Source organism: Copadichromis virginalis, linkage group LG14 (assembly GCF_057382275.1).
Source record: "Copadichromis virginalis isolate Kocher_CV1m ecotype Utaka linkage group LG14, C_Virginalis_male_GT1.1, whole genome shotgun sequence".
NCBI lineage: Eukaryota > Metazoa > Chordata > Actinopteri > Cichliformes > Cichlidae > Copadichromis > Copadichromis virginalis.
Window position 1 is genome coordinate 38,073,951 of NC_140631.1, and position 20,353 is coordinate 38,094,303.

General features: G+C 39.6%; 3 protein-coding genes across 6 annotated transcripts in view; 1 reads left to right on the forward strand and 2 right to left on the reverse strand.

Moving 5' to 3' along the window:
* Window positions 1-589: 589 nt before the first annotated feature.
* sertad3 (SERTA domain containing 3) lies at window positions 590-7,448 on the reverse strand. 3 transcript variants are annotated; one of them, XM_085430802.1, is made up of 3 exons: window positions 6,452-6,697; window positions 3,993-4,249; window positions 590-3,761 (listed from the first exon to the last, which is right to left on the reverse strand). In XM_085430802.1, the coding sequence occupies exons 2-3, from the start codon at window positions 4,243-4,245 to the stop codon at window positions 3,331-3,333; spliced, it is 684 nt and encodes a 227-aa protein (XP_085286928.1). In that variant the 5' UTR covers window positions 4,246-4,249; window positions 6,452-6,697; the 3' UTR covers window positions 590-3,330. The 3 variants fall into 3 exon arrangements, with proteins under 3 accessions (XP_085286928.1, XP_085286926.1, XP_085286927.1); XM_085430800.1 differs by having other exon boundaries at window positions 590-4,249; window positions 6,452-6,520; window positions 6,634-6,661; XM_085430801.1 differs by lacking the exon at window positions 6,452-6,697 and adding an exon at window positions 7,331-7,448 and having other exon boundaries at window positions 590-4,249.
* Window positions 7,449-8,399: 951 nt separating this feature from the next.
* On the reverse strand, window positions 8,400-12,694 carry blvrb (biliverdin reductase B). The gene is made up of 5 exons (XM_085430803.1): window positions 12,462-12,694; window positions 11,041-11,202; window positions 9,781-9,870; window positions 9,560-9,691; window positions 8,400-8,930 (listed from the first exon to the last, which is right to left on the reverse strand). The coding sequence occupies exons 1-5, from the start codon at window positions 12,544-12,546 to the stop codon at window positions 8,776-8,778; spliced, it is 624 nt and encodes a 207-aa protein (XP_085286929.1). The 5' UTR covers window positions 12,547-12,694; the 3' UTR covers window positions 8,400-8,775.
* A 1,432-nt stretch (window positions 12,695-14,126) lies between these two features.
* sptbn4b (spectrin, beta, non-erythrocytic 4b) overlaps window positions 14,127-20,353 on the forward strand; it is a 96,852-nt gene continuing 90,625 nt past the window's right edge. For both annotated transcript variants that reach the window (XM_085430804.1, XM_085430805.1), the window contains exon 1: window positions 14,127-14,499. The gene's annotated coding sequence lies outside the window, so the exon portion shown is untranslated. The remainder of the gene's footprint in view (window positions 14,500-20,353) is intronic.

Sequence of the window (20,353 nt, forward strand, 5' to 3'; positions counted from 1 at the left end):
CCTGAAACTTTTAAATGTGTCCCTGCTGCAACACACCTGAATAAAATTAGGTCTAGACTGTAGAGTCTTGACTGCATGCTGAGGTGGCAATTCGGGCATTTGATTCACATTACAGCAGGTCATGAGTGAATGAACATGGATAAAAGTACATTTTTCCAAACACTTATAGTTAGAGGTTGCCCCCTCAGCATGCAGTCAAGGTCTATAGTCTTACTAATGACCTAATTTATTCAGATGTGTTGCAGCAGGGACACATTTAAGTTTCAGGACACTGGCCCTCAAGGGCTGGAGTTCGATACCCTGCATCAAGGCATGTAGACGAGGTTATAGTGACCTGCTGAAGTTCAAGCATGAGAATATGGAACAAAAGATTCAAGAGACTTTGAATGTTGTGTGGTTGTTGGTGTCGGACATTTGCCTGCTAGTATCAACTGAGGGCATTTAAACACCACAGCCTGAGTATTGTCGCTTATCATGTCCAAACTGGTTTCTTTATGACAACAAGTTCCCTGCACTCTTACACAAGTTTAACATTAAAAAAAAACTCTGGTATGTGATGCACAAAGATAATGAAATTAGTCTTTTTTTTTTCTTTACACAGTTGCATATTTTATTACAAAACATCAGTACAGGTAAACAGGTTGTCAAAAATACACAGTATCTGGGCATTCTGCCCTACACTTTAAAACATCTTACAAATCTCTAAAGCGTAGAGGAAAAAAGTAAATAAAATAACTGCCATGACGGTATTTTAATATACCATTAGTAATATGTCAGTGTGATACGATAATAAATTACTCACTGTTGACAAAACGAGTCATTCATAAATATTTTGGAGTTGCAAGCCAGCTACTCAGAAAGGACGTATGCATAGAAAGCAACTTCAATACATAACCTGGATATAAAAATACAAAAACCAGCACTTGGGGTGCTTCCTCAAACATTTCATCCCGTCGGGTATTTTAGCAAAGTTGGTATAAATTCCTACATGTTCCTACAGTAACATCTAACAGAACTGAAAATGAACTTGTTCCCTGAAATGTCACCTTTTCTAAAATAAATACTGTTAGTTGAACAAACTTATGAATCCATATTATGACAAAACTGCCACAAAAGAAACCACTGAGAAAGTGAAGCCTGCTAAAACTGGCAGAAACTGACCTGATTCATGAACTGCTCACAGCGTGGAAGTCAGCACCATCTGGACTCAATCACCTGATCAATAATACATCTGAACAACAAAGTGCTGTTGCATAACGGCTGCAGATACCCGAGGTGACGTGACCAGTGGCTTTGGACTGTCACGCTTGAGTGGGTGAGGATGCTTTGTATATCATCACAGTACTGTAAAGGCTCTAAAACATCTTTTTAAAGGAAAAAAAGAAAAACTAAAATACAACAGTGCACAGAGCGGTTCACAACCACCATCTGTCACATCATTTCCTGAGCCACAGCTGCACTCAGGAAACTCTTCAGACGAGACTAATTCTGCTTTCACGCTTTTCAGTCTCTGCGTGAAACGCCAAAATCCACCAAACGCGGTAACTATTTTGTTAATGAACTAAATGCTGTTTCTGTGAACATCTTTTAGCCAATCCACCCGATCAATACTTTTGATGATAATCTTTGATTCCTGCCCATTTTTACTGTTTGAAATCCTGACATTAATAAAAAAAAAAGAGGTTAAGTGATTTCTCTACTGAAGATTTGACCTATAACATTAGTGTTTCAGCCATCCTCTCCATCCAATATCAGTCAAATCAAATCTCAGAGCTCACACTTTACATTTGTGGTAACAAGGAGTTGTCTCATGTGCTGCCCTGACAGTCAAATCGCTGCATGGATGAACACCAGTGCATGACTGAAAGCTGCCTTTTCTTACATCCACACTAACACTTTTTAAATGAAAATGATCTCCGTTCTGATTGTTTTAGCAGTTTTTATAAATCTCTCCAAACCAGTGGTTCTCAAACTTTTTATGGCATACCCCACTTCAGAAGCCAAAAAAAAAAACACCCCAATCCCTAACAAATAACAAAAGGGGGGGAAAAAAGTTGGATTTTACTTATACAAGGTGCATATCATCAGTGCAACAGCATCAAACGTATTCCTCCACCCAACAAAGGGGAAAAAAAACATCAGTTTCATTAGAATTTTTCACCCTGTTGTCAATGCCACGCAGTTTGAGAACCACTCGTCTAAACTAGCATGCTGACTGCTCAGGTAAACTGAGCAAGCCTGCGTCGGTGTAAAGAGAAAGAAGGCACACCGAGGACTAATGCAAATCTTAAAATGGTCCTTTAAAAGGAAAAAGATCTCCGTGCAGACACGCGTTTCTGACACATTAGAAAACAAGCGTGTCTGCCTGCTCCATCACCGCCGACCATTAAAAAAAATAATCCAAGCTCAGACTGCATTTTTAAAAACTCTCAGTGTTAGGCGTCTTCTATAGCGGTGTGATTGTTAGGTCCAAACACAGTTAAGGTTACAGTTTAAAACTAAATTGTATTAATGTGGATGTACCCAGAGCTTTACTGAAAACACAGTAGCTCACACATGCACTGCAGGCCTGAATGTCCTCAACATTAACTGGCAGAGCTGTGCTGAGACAGTGCACAGACCTTTACCTGTCCCCGCGGTTAAAGGCTGTGTAATGATCGACAGAGGACAGAGCAGACGGCAAGTGAAGGGTGTTCATGCACGCAAGCCGTTTTTATAAACTCTACCAGAGTTTATGATAAAGATGCTCGAGCTAATTCCTTCCCCTCACAAGATTTTGATAAGAGACTGAAGCAGATGCTGGTGGAGAGTGAAGATGGGTACATCAGACTTGGATTGAGGGGGAGGGTTTATGCTTCTGCCCCCTCGGGATCATCATTAGACTGCGAAGTAATGTACAAACCATTAATTTGTACTTAAAATGGATTAAATCCATAATTGTTATTTTTCTCAGTGTTGTACAGACACCTTAAAGTCCAGTGAGGTGATTTCTTTCCTCCTCTTTTTTAACATTAGTCCAGCGACTTATTTGTCCTGTTTGCACATTTTTAAAAAAGCTTGTGCACACAGGATTTTAATAAAAGAAAGAAAGAACCTTTACAGGACTTTAGGAGCGCTGTAGTTTTGTGTAAAGGATAGCTGAATTTAAAAATTCATACACAAAAATAACAATATCAAAATTCTTAAATGAGGGCCACATTTCACAAAATGTTTTTTTTAAAACAAGTAGTCGCTCCACAGTTAACCCAAAGATACTGTTTTAAAGGCGGTCGACAGCTCTTAGGGGGCTTACAACAGTCACTATACATAATAAGTGTTGCCTTGTATTCATTATGCCAACTGGCCAATCAGAGCAGGCTGGGCATTTTGGGAGGTGGGTGTTATAGAGTGTGGTGAGAAAGGGGAGTGGGGGGAGAAAGGTGGCAGGTACATAAACAGGTCATCCCCAGCTGTGTGTCCACCTTCAGTGCTTCTGTGCCCAATCACTCCCATGTCTATGTCTACCAGGGATGTGTCTATATCCTGGAACAAGTCCTCCACAGTGAAATCCCCAAGGTAGCTGGACCTCATTACCTCCATGCTGCCGTCTTCCTGCTGCTCCCTGCAGTCACCGGGATCTCTGAGACCGTGATTTACCAAGGCCACGCTTCCCTCATAGGGCTTGGACATGTTCTCCAAGGGCCTGAGGGGTATCCGTGGAGGTGGCTGAGGATTCCCGTCTATAGTAGAGTCCAGTGCGGCAAGAATAGAGGAAATGACAGCTGAAAGAGATGAATCAGTATCAGTGGACATCGATCCCCAGTCCTCATCATCCTCTATACTGATATGGAAATTTGATTCACTCGAGTAGTTTGTCTTTTCAGTAGAATTTGGTGAGTAATTTAAGGAAACCATGGGGCAGGTGGCCAGAGCTGAGCAGCTGTCAACCGTTACAGCAGAATGACGTTTTGCTGCAGCGGCAATACTTGCTGTCAGTGCAGATGAAGCAATACCTGGAGGTTCTGACACCTCCACGTTGACTGATGGTACCATAGACATCTGCAGGCTGATCTGCCGCAGGGTGTTGGCTATCAGGACGGACCGTCGCAGGCTGGGCTCACGTAGCTGCTGGGAGAACTGATACTTGTTGAGGGAAACTGTGAGCAGAAACTGCTGCTGGCTCTCCCAGGTGGGAGCTCTGTAGTCTGAAGCCTCCTCCTCTATGGATAGTTTGCGCTTCTGCCCCTTCGGCATCATCATCGTCATTAAGCTGCAAAATAAGGCACAAATGTTACTGGGTTGTAATAAATATATCACAGGTCATATTTTGTGGTTTTTACATTTAGAATCACTTGAATTCAAAAACTGAAGCTGCAAAAGAATAATATCAAAATGCTGCAACCACCAACAAAGTAATCGACCAGCATTCATCAATAAAAAAAGAACTACAGGATTTTGTTTTAGTTTGGGGGCTGTGGTAAGCATTTATTTATTATAATGTATTTTAAATTTAAAAAGGTACAATTGAGGACCAGATATATGGTCTAAGACAGTAAATATTTAGAGAAATTAGTAGGATTTTTGTGAAGATTGAATTTCACTAACAGAGACTATTTAGACCAGGGATGCCAAGTTCATTATGGTTGTGAGCCACGTTGATCTTAAATGGGCCGAGCCAGCGAAACTCTTCCTTCTGTAGAAGTGAAGATATTTAACTAGACGTTTAATGTAAGAAAAAGAAGTGACATTTCAACCAGCACGCCTCCCCTCAGCTTTTCTACATGACAAAGAAATGCTACTGTAGCAAATCTGTCAACACAAATAAATAAATGTGTCAAATTACAGAACATTTTCCAGTAGCTCACTGCTCATTCACATTTATTCACAGACTATTTCTATTTTCTCTCCCCATGAACCCACTGAGAAAAACAACTAATAATAATTTCAAAAGTAGACGGTGGGAAAAAAAATCATTTTTTTAGTAATACTACACCATATACCAAAATAAATTTACACAATCTATCCCCACCCTCACATTTTCCAAAACCGGACATAGGCCAGATTGGAGTCTTGGCCAGGTCGATTCTGGCCCTCGGGCCTTATGTTTGAAAAAACAAAACAAAAAACAAACAAACTCAAACCACAAGCCTGCGAAAGATCTGCTTAAATTCACCCCACTTTTAAAAAATGTGCCAGACAACAAAAGGTGTCATTTCTTGTTTACCGCAAAAATGATATTACAAACCAGATGATGCCCGAACGATGTTAAGATGCAAAACAGAGTGCAGTATCTCAGCCTCTCACCTTTATATTTACATATGGACATACAGAGTTTCTGTAACTAGCAGGGTTCAACATAACCACTGTCCCTGTCTTGATGTCCCCAGTAAAAAGTGTGTTGGCTGTTCACATCACCTCGGAAGCAAACCGACTAAATTAACCATATCCTTTATCAAAATATCTGCTGAGATAGTTTACTGTGCAAATCAAGAAGAAGCAAAAATTAAAGTTATCTGTATGCAGATAAACTCTTTAGTTTATAATATAGTTGTTATAAGATCATAAAATAAATCCTAAAAATGTGACTGATTTTTCTGTACCCTTTGCTGAAGGATAACAGCACAGGGGCAAGCCTAAAGAAAGCACTTACTCCAGTAAATGTATTTTAAAGCTTTAACTACTAATTTATTACAAAGTTCGATCTCAATACAAAAAAATTACAAATAATTTATATTTAATTACTACAGTTAAATTACTAGTACATAAAATACATTTTGATTGTCAGGTATAACAATACAGGAGTCTAAAAATTCTGACTGGCTTCCTTTTTTAAGCTTTTTGTTTACCCCACAACTGATTTTACAAGCCAGGTGATGCCTGTTAAGATGCAAAAAGTGGGGCAATTTTCGAAGAATCTCAGCCTTTCGCCTTTACATTTGACTACTGTAAAAATTCTAGGCCAGTGGAGAAAACTGCTGCATTAAACTAGACAATTCATTTTTATAATCCAAACAACTTATCTAGGTGTAAAACAGCTTTTCAAACCATGTCTCAGTCTTGTGTGGGAATCGCCACACCACCAAATTGCAGTCTTTTAGTAAAAATGCTAATTAATGAGACGATCCGTAACACTACACCCCTGGATAAAGTTTGGAAACACATGGATTTTTAAAATAACAGTTAAAAGAATCTCAGGACCTGCCCTTGTAGAGCTCAGACTAAAATGGTGAGCCTGTAAATGAGCATAACAATGTGGGTACTTTAAATGGAGAGTGGGGGTTGTAACTCTGGTTTCACCGCGTAGGAGGGAAACAGTCTCGCCCGAGGCCATCGGGTAAAAATACAAATTAATTCGACTTACAGTCGAAATAATCGACTGAACGGAGTTAAAACCGATCTTAATTAGCCCACCAAACAATAAGTTCGCGATCAAACACATGTGGGAAGTAAGAGTTGTTTTAAGCAAACCAACCTGTTGAATCACTTCCCGTCTCTCCGCCGTGAGTTTAGTCGTCAATGCTTTTGCTGCCTTCGCTTCGACCTGAACTGGCAAATTTACCCTTAAGTTTTACTCGGTTCATTCATAAATAAGTTAACGATTAAACATCGATTTAAAACTCTTGTTCTAATTTAAAAATCCCCAAACGCTCTTACGTCGTTAGCTTCAAGTCTGCCTTCGCCTTCTCCCGCCCGTGATTTGAGTTTCATACCAAGAGGTTCAGAGTTGGGGGTTGGCTATAGGAAGGCATTGTGGGTAATGGAGTTTTTATACGTTACATTCCACCAGAGTAGTTTCCATGTACGAAACGCATTAAATACACGCTAAACGAGCTGTACGGCTAATATATTCTAAAGTTTACATTTATTAAACTTGGAAATAGTGTAAATTAACCCCTGCTGCAATTACCAGTTTGTTTAAATTCTTATTATATAATATTCTTTGCACTAATTCCTAAATGATTACATCACCAAGTGAAGTTGGATTCCAGTCCTTATACTGGCTTTAGTACAGACTCTTTTATTAGAAAACTGGAATAATACTTGCTGAATAAACTTAAAATTCAGCGAGTTCTAATTCATCTGTGTTTTAAGTTAAATGCTAGACTTTCAAGATTGAAATGATTCCAGTAGATTGATTTTATATCCAATTCAGAATTTTAAAATGTATACACATAAATGTCTACACATTTCTGAGCATGGCACTGAAAAATCAAAACAAGAAAGAATAAACGAAAAGGAAAATACGTATGGATCCCACATGTACCTGTCATACACAGCAAAGGTCATTTTAAGCCCAGTAAAATTAATTAGTTTGAATCAGTCTTCTTCAAAGCAGATGAGAGTTATTTACCTGAAAGCGACCGTCAGTGAAGGCCCCACTCTACTGCCCCAGATCACGAGCGTTTATGTTTTTATGGTTTCGATTTTAATTGTAACACCCGACTTTCAGTCACATGAAGAACCGGACAGTCAACTTTAAAAGGACAGCTGTAGCTGCTCCTCTGCTTCTGCACTGAGAAGCATGACGTGCTCGAAATATAAAGTAAGTTCCGGTTGTGGCTTTCAAAATAAAACCAAAGTCCTCCCCCCTGTCAAGCCTAATCATAACTCTACACACTGAAAATATGCAGTTCTGTTATTTGTTCTCCCTAGTCTCGGGTAAAGTTTGGGGATTAAAAAAAAAATCTATGTATGTATTTGATTCTCTCCAAAATAAAGGGTCAGGGTGGGGGAGTGGCTGGGGTCATCGTCAAAGATTACTTAAGACCTCATAGTGTTAAAAAAAAAAAAAAATCAATGGATAGTATATATCAAGTTTCAAAGTGATCACTTACAGTTTTCAGTTAATAAGAAATTAAATTATATTAAAGTCCTGCTAGAAATGTCTTCCCACTTGGCAGCCATCCTTGAATCCTTGCAGGCAGTTACTTTTTAAGTATTGTTTGTAATTCACAGGTTATAATCCAGGAGTATTAAAGTGGGATTCTTTGAATCCCAAGTCCCTTCTTTTTATAATCTAATGTGCCTGAATATAACCTTTGCATTATAAATGTCAATGAGTGGAACTGCTGTGCGCTGTAAAATGTGTGAAACTAGAAACGGTGTAAAAAGGCGTATTCACGCCTCACTTTTTTTTTTTTTTTTTTTTTTTTTAAAAAACACCCAGTTTATTTTTGAAGTGAAAAGATTTCCTTATTTGTGCAGCCTCTTCACGGTGAATTTGGTACAGCTTGGTCAGAGAACTGTGCAAAATCTAGATATGCTTGGTTGTCTTTTCTGCAGGACACACACAAGGGAGACTGTAACCATTTCGGCTTAAAATACACCCTACCACTTCACCCGCTCGAACATGAGTCGAGGAGTGGAAAACAGATTTAGTTCTCTTTTAAATGTGAAAATGTGGTAAAGTTCAACACAACTTTTAGTACAGTAAAGTCTTTTATTTTTAGGACAATGGTGAGAACAGTAAGACTCATCTCATGATGTAATGATTGAAATGCAAAAGAAGAAAGAAGCAATTAAAGAGCTGAAGTAACACTACAGGTTTGGCACTTGTTTTTTTGAAAAAAAGATGACCATATATGCAGCTAATAATGAAAGAAAATATAAGAAAGGAACACCAAGCAAAAGATGCTAAATCATAATTACAAAAGGGAATAGAAAAGACTGAAGCAAGGACAAAAAAAAAACCCCACACATTAGCAGTTCAACACAAAACTCTTCCCTTCATTCATCGCTCAACATCAATAACAGGAAGTGATTTTAAACGGGGCATAAGCAGTGTGCACTACAGGACTATTTGTACTCTCCGCACACTCCAACAGTCTTGCCGTCCCACTCCGACGTGGAGAGACACTTGACGAATAAATGTCCCAGATCGTGTTTAGAGATGGCTCTTCCCTTTAGCATGTTCTCTGTCACCACGTAATTCTCTGTCAGAGGAAGGTCACCTGGAGATGAGGGCAGAACAAAACATTTAATTTAAGAGAATGTACGAACGCTCTCCTGATTTGCAGCAGAGACGCTGCACTCATTTTAGACCACGACCCACATACTGTCCCATTCTATCTCAAATGGGCTTGAAGAGCAAAACCGCTAAGTAACAGCCGGATGAACAAACTCGAAAATCTTCCCTTCATTGAGTGTAAATGAGTACAAGTCCATTCTGACGATATTTACTTTAACCATTGATTTAGAAAAGAGATTATGAGCAGTCTGACATGTGTGTAGAAAAGTAACTCCTTTCCTTAATCGTCTCACTTCGTTGTAGTAGGCAAGGCCACGATTAAAGACACCTTTTGTAAAACCCGTCTGCAAAATTCAGTACAAGAATTCACCACAAGAGGGCAGCATTTAACAAGGAAGTTTTGGTATAATTGTGCTGCCAACCTAGTATTATATTTTTATGTACAGACAGATGAGTTATAAGTTTTAACATAAAGGTTAAAATTATATTGAACTATACCAGAAACTGTTTTTCTGGACTTTCTTTTTAGCTGGTTTCAATTTTTTCCAGATTGAATAAAGCTGAAAAATGGACCTTTGCAACCAAAACTCTTGGCTTCCTCTTACTACTGACCTCCAATGTGAGGAGGCATGACAGCCACATAGTCCAGCCCTGATGTCTTCAGCACGGTGTACATCCTGTCGTGGTCCTCCGTCACAGGAACCAGACGTGGCGGCACTTTAGAGCGATCCCACAGAAGGAAGGCTGGGAAGAAAAGAGATGAGAAAAATGATTGATTGTACAGACTTCGATGAGCTCTTCAACTTCCTTTTTTTTAACGCAGCGAGGCATACCTGACATGCAGCCGATCACTTTGCGGATTCCACGCGCCTTCATAGCTTCCACTATGTTCTTTGTGCCCTCAGACATCATGGTAGTTGGGCCTAATGAATACAAGTTAGATTAGAGATATTACACACACACACACACACACACACACACACACACACACACACACACACACACACACACACACACACACACACACACACACACACACACACACACACACACACAACTGCAGAACAGTACTTGATTGTTGTTTTGCTTCATTCCTACAGATGCTCCACTGGGTAAAAGTAAATCCAATGTTTTAGAGAGCACCATAAATATAAACTCAAATCTCTATTATGTGCTTTAGTGACTTAACTGATGATTTAAAAGATCAATAACGTGAGTTAATTGATCTTATAAGTTAATATTAATTTAAAATTTAAAAGAAATGTCTTGTTTTTGGTGGGAAATTAGTCAATTAAATGTTGTTTATGTGATTGTTCGGCTTGTCTGTCCGTTAGCAGGATTACCCAAAGGTCGTAGATAGATTTGCATGAAAATTGTTCCCAGAGGTGGGCTTTGGTCCAAATTTGAAGTGATACAATATTTTGGCTTGATGCACATCTGCATCCAGGGATATTTGAAAGACTTCTTTACCGATGTGAAATAGGAAATAGTAAAAAGTTGAGAAACACTATCTTGATGAATATATCAAAAAGTAATCCAGAGCCAAACATCCCCTGGATCCAAGAACTCAGTTCATGCATGTTGTGGAGGAAATGTTCAGCCCTGGAGGGGAGAGACTTCTCCAGTTTTTATAGAGTTAGTAGTTTCTATACAGTCCTTAATTTATTAAATTATTCAATAAGCTATGCATATGTTATTTAGTTTTATGCTATAATTCTCATTCATCTCTATACTGTGTCTTTTCAATTATGTCAAACTGACCCAATGTCACGTTTTACATGTAATAAGAATGCTTTGGTGACCTCTAGTGAGTGTTTTACATCATTACATCACTGAAATATATAGTCTTTCTCCTGAAAGGTGAACATGTAAGTAAGGAAACTGAATTTTAAGATTCAGTGACTGCATGCAATTACAATTACTATGAATACATGAAACCACATAAACTTAAATCCATGCAGTTCCATTGGTATTAATTTAAGCATTGAAATAAGTCCTCTTGAGTTCAGGTAGGCTGGCGATATGATTGCAAGAGTGCATTTTGATTTAATGTCTTATTATATTTGCTTGTATGTGCAATTCTTCAGCCTTACTGAGGTCATTCCTGGTGCCTAAGATGATAATAACAGCATCCTGGCCCTCCAACGTCTTCTTTACATCGTCTTTCTTGAGCACATCTCCCACCACCACTCTGGATGCCTTGTGGTCATCAGGCAGCTTGGCGGGGTCACGCACCAGCACCGTCACATTGTATCCTAAAAAAAAAAAGAGAGAGAAAAAAACCCCATGGAAATTAAACTAAACTTCGACCATAAACACCTAATTATGAAACACTTTCACTTATAGCATACTGTGCTTTTTGTTTTGTATTGAAGTCATTGGTTTCTGTGCATGTTGCAGGATCTTACAGTCATGGAAATGTGTTGTTTTTATCAAAGGAACAGGGACTTGTCTTGGTGACACAATGACAACAGATCATCTCACCTGGGTGCCAACCAGCACACTCAAGATGTCACTTTCTCCTGTTTGGTTACTGTGCAGAAACTGCTAGCAACAAACTGCTTCAGAAGCTTTTGTTGCTTGTACTGTTTTTTAATGTGTTCCTATGTAATTTTGTAGTTTTTAGCAGTATTCTAGTCTTCCCTGTACTTTTAATTTAATTTGTTTAATTGGTGCTATACAAATGCAGGTTGACTGGTGACTCTGTGACAGCTTCAGGAGAGATCCCACCCTTTACTGTGGGGGCAAGATAGCAAACAGCTTTTTACTATCAGCTCTCTGTGTCACAAACTGCCGTGACTCAGCTAAACGCTGCCTGTGCCGTTAAACATGAGTCGACTTTTTTTTGCCATGGGTGAGCAAAAGGAAAGGAAATGGAAATGTTGCTAAATCGAATGAATCATATGACACAGTGTGTTTGTGTAAGGGATTTTGTGAGAGGAGCAGTGGGTTATTGCAGCTGTACTTCTAATGGGGGTTACAGAAAGTTAGAGCAGAGAGTGACATTCATCGGGGATTACAGTTTACAGTTTACAAATCAGGCCTTGAAATGTGTTCATTCAGTTCATTCAACCCTTTAAAAAAATTAACAAAACTTGACCAAATACATGTGATATAAAAAAAATAATTATGTCATAAATATTCATGCGAAACTTCTGATTTTAACAGGCTGAGGAACATTTCTACCAGCTTTTTGTGAAACTGTTACAGTTAAGATGTGGTTATTACGCAAGGGAATCCCGTGACCTCATGTTTATCACCCTATTGTGACCTCCACAGGTGGACGTGTAACTACCCTGTTACAGGTGCACGAGGACGCTCAGAAAACAGTCTGAAGCATCAAAGTTTGTTTTGCCTGTGCGGAAAACTCCAACTTTAACTCCAACAGTAACAATGCATGAAAAGCCTACTGAAACCCACCTGAGAGACCCCAGTGTGACTCCCGCACGGTTACACAAATACATGATCTCTTCTATTTCGTCTGTAACTTATTTTTATTACTCTTATTCCTCACCTGCAGCTACTGCTATCGGCAGGGTCGCCAGCCCGGTCATTCCCGTGGCTCCAAATATCGCGACGTTTTTAATGGAGTCCGACATCGTTCTTAATAAGCGGGATGCACGAGACAGCAACACCTGGTCAGCTGAAGAGTGTCCGGAGTAGGAGATGCATTCACTTAAAAATACATCTGGCCTTTAACGAAACGCCTCTTTGGCTTGACAGGAAGGCACTTCCGCATCTTAGACTCCGCCTATATGGAGCCGTTCAGCTCCTGTGCGTCACTCCAGGGCAGGAATAGCAACCACTACCATGAAAGAGACATTTTTAAAATGTTTTTAGATAAAGATAAAGATTTACAAAATATATTCGATCTTAAAATGAAGGTGAGACAGTTCATTACGTATAAATTAGCCAATCAGAATCACTAATAGGTGGAAGTATAATTCACATTTTTTTCCCACCTGTGACTCTGCAGTGAGCTATCTGTGTGAGCTATAGTTGATATACCTAGTTTGATTTATTCCTAATAGTTTTAGAAACCATGAAAGTTAAAGCTGGTGGTGGCAGAGTTAAAAAGTTTAAGATTTCTGTTGGAGGTTACCAGAATGAATACAATTAGAAATGAGTATATCAGAATGACTGTTCAGATTGGAAACAAAGTTAGGACATGAGCAGAGGAGGAATAGTGGATATACTGGACATAGGATAGGACAGGGAGGGTGAAAAGAGGAAGACCTCAGAGAATGTGTATGGATGTAGCAAAGGAGGACATGCAAAGAGTTTGAGTGTCAGGATGCAAGACACTAAATGAGATGGAGGTAGATGATCTGCTATGCTTTTCGAATCAGTTACATTTTATTTATATTGCACCAAATCGCATTCAGTGCATCATGGGAATCACCCAGCATCCTAGACCCATTGCAGCATAACTAAGGGAGGATTCAAGTTCACCTGATCCAGCCCTAACTAACTTTATATAAAAGGAAAGTTTGAAGCCTAATCTTGAAAGAAGAGACAGTGTCTGTCTCCTGAATCCAAACTGGGAGCTGGTTCCATAGAGACGGACCTGAAAGCTGAAGGCTCTTCCTCCCATTCTACTTTTAAAATTCCCAGGAACCACAAGTAAGCCCTATGGGCTCTTTAAAACAAGATGGAGCCTGATTATGTGGTGACACTTAAAGAGAGCAAATGAAAAAAGGAAGAGGAACATTTTGCAGGTGTACTGCAACTCTTTTAATTTTTTTTATATGTAGCCTTCGTCACGCTTAAAAGACATGAAATAACGTCCTTATTTCATGTGACAATGTCTTAAAAAAAGGTTATTTGAAAAAAGAGAATAAAAGTTAAAAGGGAGTTTTAAAAAAGGAAAAATCAACAGCTAACTTGGACTTTCTTCCTAAATGTGTATTAATTAAAAATATTTACCAGTGTTTTCAGATAAGAATAAGAATATTGATCTCAAAGAGAAATTCGCATAGATGTATTATGTGCTGGTATTTCTAACTTTTGTGATATTTCTTTTTTGTTCTTCTTTAGCCTTTGAATCAATTTGCTGAAACGCGGCCTCTTGTGGTTATCCGTTAAAATTCGTCACCGTCAGCGTCTCTCTCTCTCTCTCCCGTTCTCTCTCTCTCTCTGCCATTGATGCTGATATTTCTCCTCAGCATCACCAGCGGAGAGGAGGAGGAGGAGGAGGAAGGAGAGGTTGTGTCAGGTGGAAACTGGGACCTCTATGGATATCACCATCACCCTCCACCGGCACTGAACCTCAGCATCTCCCGGCCGGCGGTCAGCGCTGCAGGCACGCAGCGCTCTTAACGTGCGCTAAGGCGCAGTTTTTGCACAGTGCACACCCCCCGCGGTGCTTCAGTAATTACCCAAACCAGCCGCTTCCTCGTGTAATAGGGACTAATCGAGGGAAAACCCTGCTGGAATAAAAGCGGAGCGTCAGTCTCCTCCATTGATAAACCGCGCTCCTCATCGATTCGAGCCAGCGACGTCTTGGTGGAGGAGGACGAAACCAAACCAAAAAACTGACACTGAGGCTAAAGGTAAGGCCGATAAAAACGCAAAAAGATGCTTCCTTTTCCCTTGGTTGTCGTCTCATTCCCCGTGTGAGAGCAAGGAGTCGAGATGCATGGGATTTTTTTCCTCCTTTTTTGCCGGGATGCCGGCCTGCATTTGGGTGCAGGGTACCGCAGTGATCCGGCAAAGGGACGGACCGTTTCGTGTCTTATTTCCACTTACATGTGTACGTGATGCATGCCTGGAAAGGTGCTTATGATGCCTGCTGGATCTGATTGTCTAATTTAAAAGGAGAAATGAGCTGAGAAACAGAAAGCGGCCTAGTTTTTTTGTGGGCTATGGTACGCGGTTGCATGTTTTAGCTTCTGTGTAACCTTTACTTTAAATTAGAGATCATTTATTTGGTTTCTAGCTACAGACTGCACACTGTACCCGTATGCACACTGCAGCAGAACTTCACAAGAATAAATATCGACAGTAATGCTCTATGCAGTATTTTAGTAGGAAGTTAAAATGTGCCTGTGGTCTCCTTATGTGACTTTACATTACTCTCGCTTTTCTGCACCTTTCTTCCCAAATCCTGGAGGGATTTTGCTGTCTTGGAAGGGGTGGTTGTAGATTGACTCAATTCATGCTTTAGTTTGACAAGGCCTGAAGCAGCATACACTGCTTCAGCAACACAAGTAGGAGATGCAGTGCAGCCTGTCTAATGTCTGTTTGATCACTGCTGCAAAAAAAGTGACTACAACCCCTGTTGTGCACGGAGACATGTCACGGGCCATTGTTTGTCCTTTCTGTCTTGATCTGAAGTTTGCATGCAGGTGGGAGTTAGTTGGTTATCTCTACTTTGTGACTGTACTGGAACAACATGAATAAAAGAAGAGGGAAGAAGTGAACAGAGGTATGCGGTTATCTGAATTCATTTAATCATTAATACCAAACTGCTAACGGTACTTACTGTAAGTTTTGTGACTTTTTTGGACCCATTTGAGCCCCTTACTCCAGTGTCTCTCAGTGGGTTTATGTTGCACACAGTACTGTGAACCTTTTCATACCACATGTGGTGCTCAGCAGGTTTCTATAACCTGAATCCATTGCATTTTGTGGTATTTCAGTTTGTCTTGAGTCACTCATGTAATACAAAAGTTTAACAGTTTGAACCCAGCTAGATCCCATTTCAAAGTGAACAAAACATGTGGTGGTAAGCAAGATTACTTCATGTATTTTAAATATTTAAAACACTTTACCTTTAAAATGGCACAGGTTGTTCAGGTTTCTTCGGGGACTTGTTGGGGGATTGTTCCAATCATCCAAGAGGACTTATCGTGGTTCCTGTGTCTATTCCCGTAACCCTAGACTTCAGACTTCAGGGCTGGGATCAGCGACTGGGAGCACAACTTGTTCTTTTTGTGCTTGGCTGCATGTTTTGAGGACTTTGTTTGCTGCAGAGCAAGCTTGCTTCTACGTTTGTATTGCACGATGGAATCATATTTGAACACCATGTCTAAAATCTTTGCACAGCAGTGTGAATATTGTATACATTTATGGTGTTTCTCAGCTAGATAGAATTACTCTTCTTGTTGTCCCTGTCTTCTCTGGATGATCAACAGCATCTTTAGGATACTGAAGCTCTCTGCTGTTTATCAGACCACAAGGTCACTGTTTTAAGAGGCGTGTTCTTGTCGACTCAGAATTTGGGTGTGGTTGCTGCCCTTGCTTACAGATGCGGGTTCACTGTGCTGAGGTGAAGTGACTCAAAGTGACTCAGTGCAGTGTGTAAAGTGCGTACTGTGTGACGTCACAGTGAAGGATCTTGTGTGTGCGTGTGTGTGTGAGTGAGTGTGAAGGAGAAAAGGAGAGACAGCATCACTCCCTCAAAGAATGATCCAGATTCCATATATTTTGTCAGGTAATATCAGTGTGGATAAAGTTTGGGATTAAACCTGGGGTCATGTTTGGGTCAGAATGACAGTCAAACGTAAAGTTAGATTGGATTAAATATTCAATGTTCGGTTCACTGTTAAATGTTAATGTAAGAGCTGTAGAACATTATTGCTACACATTTGAGTTTGTACACAGATCAATAACAGAAACCTGACTGCAGCAAAAGGATGAAAATTGTACAGAAAATATGAAATTACAAGGGGAAATAAGGCTGAGTGTCAGCATTCTATCATTTGCAACCGTGCACTCACTGGCGGTTTTCCAGCAGAAAAATGTCCAAATGTAGCTGTAGCTATAAACTTTAAATTAACATTTACAAGCTATTGCACTGACTCTATAACTGCTATGTATCTGTTATAGTCACGAGGCAGCAAACATTTTTCCTGTTTGAAACAACACATGAATGCTCTGAAAGCTCACATGCCCCAGTTTTCCACCAGCACTTTAACACTCAGAGAGCATAAAAGATGGACGTAGCTTCCGGGTCTGAAAAGTGAAGCCAAATGTGAAAGTTCCTGCGTTCCTCTTGATTCCTGTGGCTGCAAAAAAACTTCCAGGTTTACAGAAAAAGGAAAACGAAAAAAAACTTACCTTAAACGTGACCTCTGTAAACATTTTTGCCATAGGGTTATGGGCTCAGTCGCTCATTTCAGGTTATAATAAGTAAAAGACGAAGTCCATTTTGTCAATTTTGGCTATTCTAGGTTTCAGAAAGGAGCGTCATGATTCACCCTTCGCACGTAGAAACACCAACAAATCCTCAAGTCGTAGCTTTCGACTTCACTAATGAATGGGTGGCATCATCTTTTAAATACAGTCTTTGCATGAAACAAGTAAACTGAGTTAGATCAATAGTAAAAACAAGAACATACAAACAGAAATATAAGACAATGACTCAACAATTCTACCAACGTGGAGATAAAGGACAAGAAATTCTTAATCTTTAAAGCACAGGTGAGTGCTATTATTTAATTTCAGGGTTATTGTAATAGTATTAAAAGACAGTAGTGTTTACAATAGGCATTTAAATCTAATCTGATCTTAAACGAGCCATCATTGTTGCTCCTGTACAGACAGCTGAATTAGTGCGATTTAGCTACTACAATTGGTAGAATTGAGTTCACTCTGTTCACATGTTCATGTTCAACATGAACATGCTCACATCTTGCTTCCTGTTGATTTGATGGCTGTGATCACACAGAAAATTGATTTTATTGGCAGTGGTTGATGGGATGTTCTTTCATACTGATAAAATAATGCTTGTAAAACTGTAAAAACGCTTTAACTTTGGCGTTTTTTGACAAAGTTATGTTTTAATGGAGAATAATGTGGCGTCTTGAACTTTTCTCGAACCCTCCAAAGTCTGACACTTAATCACTTAATCAATCTTTAGACGTTTTAGTAACCGAGCGTTCTCCTCACAATTGTCAATAGGCAGATGGGATATCAGCGAGCTAGGAGAGGCTGTGATTAATGTCCCCAAATGATGTGTATGTGACGATATTGATGAAGACTAAAGAAAAGAGGGGAGGGGGTGCACTGAGGGTCTGGTCCAGATTAAGCCTTAGAGACACAGAGCTGCTGCCGCTGACTGATTAACACTGGCAGCTGTCTCTCTTTCTTACTCGACTCATCTTTCTGGTGATATGCCCCTATATCTGTCTCAGATCAGTTTCTTTATTTTCCCACTGTCTTTCTATTTCACTTCTTTTTCCATATTTTCCTTCCTTTATCTCTCTAACATCTATATTCCACAATATCACACTTCATTTTCATCTTTCTAGTTTATTGTCTTCTCACCTCGTCTGGTTATATATTTGTCTCTCCCTCATTCGCTCTATCTCTAAATTTAACTTCTATATCAAAAGAGATGGACAGTCCTGCATCCGTGAGGTACTTTAAGCTATTCTTGGATCACTGGTGGAGTAATATAAAGAGAAGAAATTGCTGACTGGAGAATTCATCATTGCACGGGAGCCGTATTGATCCATACGCAAGATCTGAGGTAGTGTTTTAGTGGGAAGTTTATGAAGTTTCTGTCGACATGCTCTGTGGAAAATGTACCCATGTAAATTAATATTGCAGTTTTAATTTGTTCCACTATATATGTGTGTAGCAAATGCCTGATATAACTTAATCCCCCCTTCCAAAACTGTTAAAATCACAATGAGCCACATATTTGCAGTAGATGAACAAGAACACTATAGACATTTCTTTTTTTTTATCAACATCAGAATGGAGGAGAACATCATGAGCTATCATCCTATTTTATATGATCAGAGGAGTCACAGGCAGCTAGCTGGGTAAAACTGGCTTTGTTAAACTGCATTGTGGGTACATATTATATGACTGGTTGGTGCCCCTGTTACACATGCATTGGGAAAGATGGGAAAAAAGATAGTAAAAAAAGTATAATGGTATAAAAGAGAACAGTGGTGGGCAGTAGGTGCTAGAGCCATCCCTTATTTCTTTATGTCTTCCAAGGAAAATGGGAAATAAGTTGTCAGCTTTCTTGTCAGTTCTTTATGTTGTCTTTAGAAATAGTTCTCCTGGCTTCTGGAAGGACTTTTGTTCTGTTTTCTGTCAAGCTGATCTCACACTGCTTCAGTAATGTTAAAGATCAGTGCCTCCACCGAGTTTTACAGATGGCTGTAAAATTACACTCAAGACTCAACTAAGTGGTAAAGTTTAAAAAGTACAATGACATTTAAACTCTTGTCCTGGTTTTGGAATACGTGACTGAAACTGGAAGTAGACTTAATTAAACTTGTATATAATTTACAGACTAGTAATGATGGGATAAACATTCGACCCAGAGAAGCTCATGGGATCCATCAGCTCTTCTTTCAGCTCCACAGTCACACAGTTTATATTAGCACTCGTTCACGTTACCATCATTCTGTGGTCACTGCATGCTGTACATTACCATTGATGACGGAACTGCTTCAATGCAGCATTTCAGGGTTAAGTGTATGTTTCAAGGACACCGGGTGGTTAGCATTTAGACTATGGTCATTCTTTAGTTAGTTTAGAGGCATCAGTGTCAGATACTAATTGCCAAAACACAAGTTGTGGAAGCCAGACAAAGAGGATGAGAGGTTAGGACACAGGGAGCGGTGGGAATAGAGAGAGGACAGCTGCAAAAGTGTGAAGGATAATAAAAGGAGAGAGCAGGGAGGCGGGGCGAGGGGCGTGGGGGTGTTTACATTACGTCGCTGGTGAAACTGTGATTTATTGTGGTGGCTCACTTCAGCAGCATAGCTAGTGAGAGAAGGCCATAATAACACTGAGTGGTTTAGAGGAGAAGATGTAACGACTGACATTTCTGCAATCTCACACATGTATGGATGTAGACATGCAGTAGTAATTACACTATTAGATGATCCCTGAATAACAAAGCAACAGGAAACTTATGAATGATAACTCTGACCAATAATACATTGTTTAAAGTAAACTTCAAACAACTTGTTTTTTATGTGTAACAATAACTGCAACAGTGACAAACTAAGTCATGGTTGACTTTGTGAGATTATTTTTATTTGTATCTTGATATGTAAAACCCTAGAACATAAAAGAGTTATGCTGTCTCTTTACCATGGCTGTATATTGTTACAATAATGGAAGTTTATAATAAACTTGAACACATTTTCAAGTAGTTTCTGTAAGCCAAAAACTCAGGTTCCAACATTTGTAAAAATAAAAAAATACAAATCTTGTCTCTAATATGGTCAGTGAGTGCAGATATTCCAAATATGGTCATCTCAGGCAAACGAGTCTGGCTGTGGCACAGAAGCCCCTCCCACCTGCTTTTTAAGCCAGTCAGAAGAAAGTCATCTTAAAGGGAGGAGAGCTAAAACTGCATGTTTCAGACAGCGGTGGATGCATCGAGGCTTAGCGCAAGAAAACTGCGAACCACGCAGTGCTACTTTAAAAGCA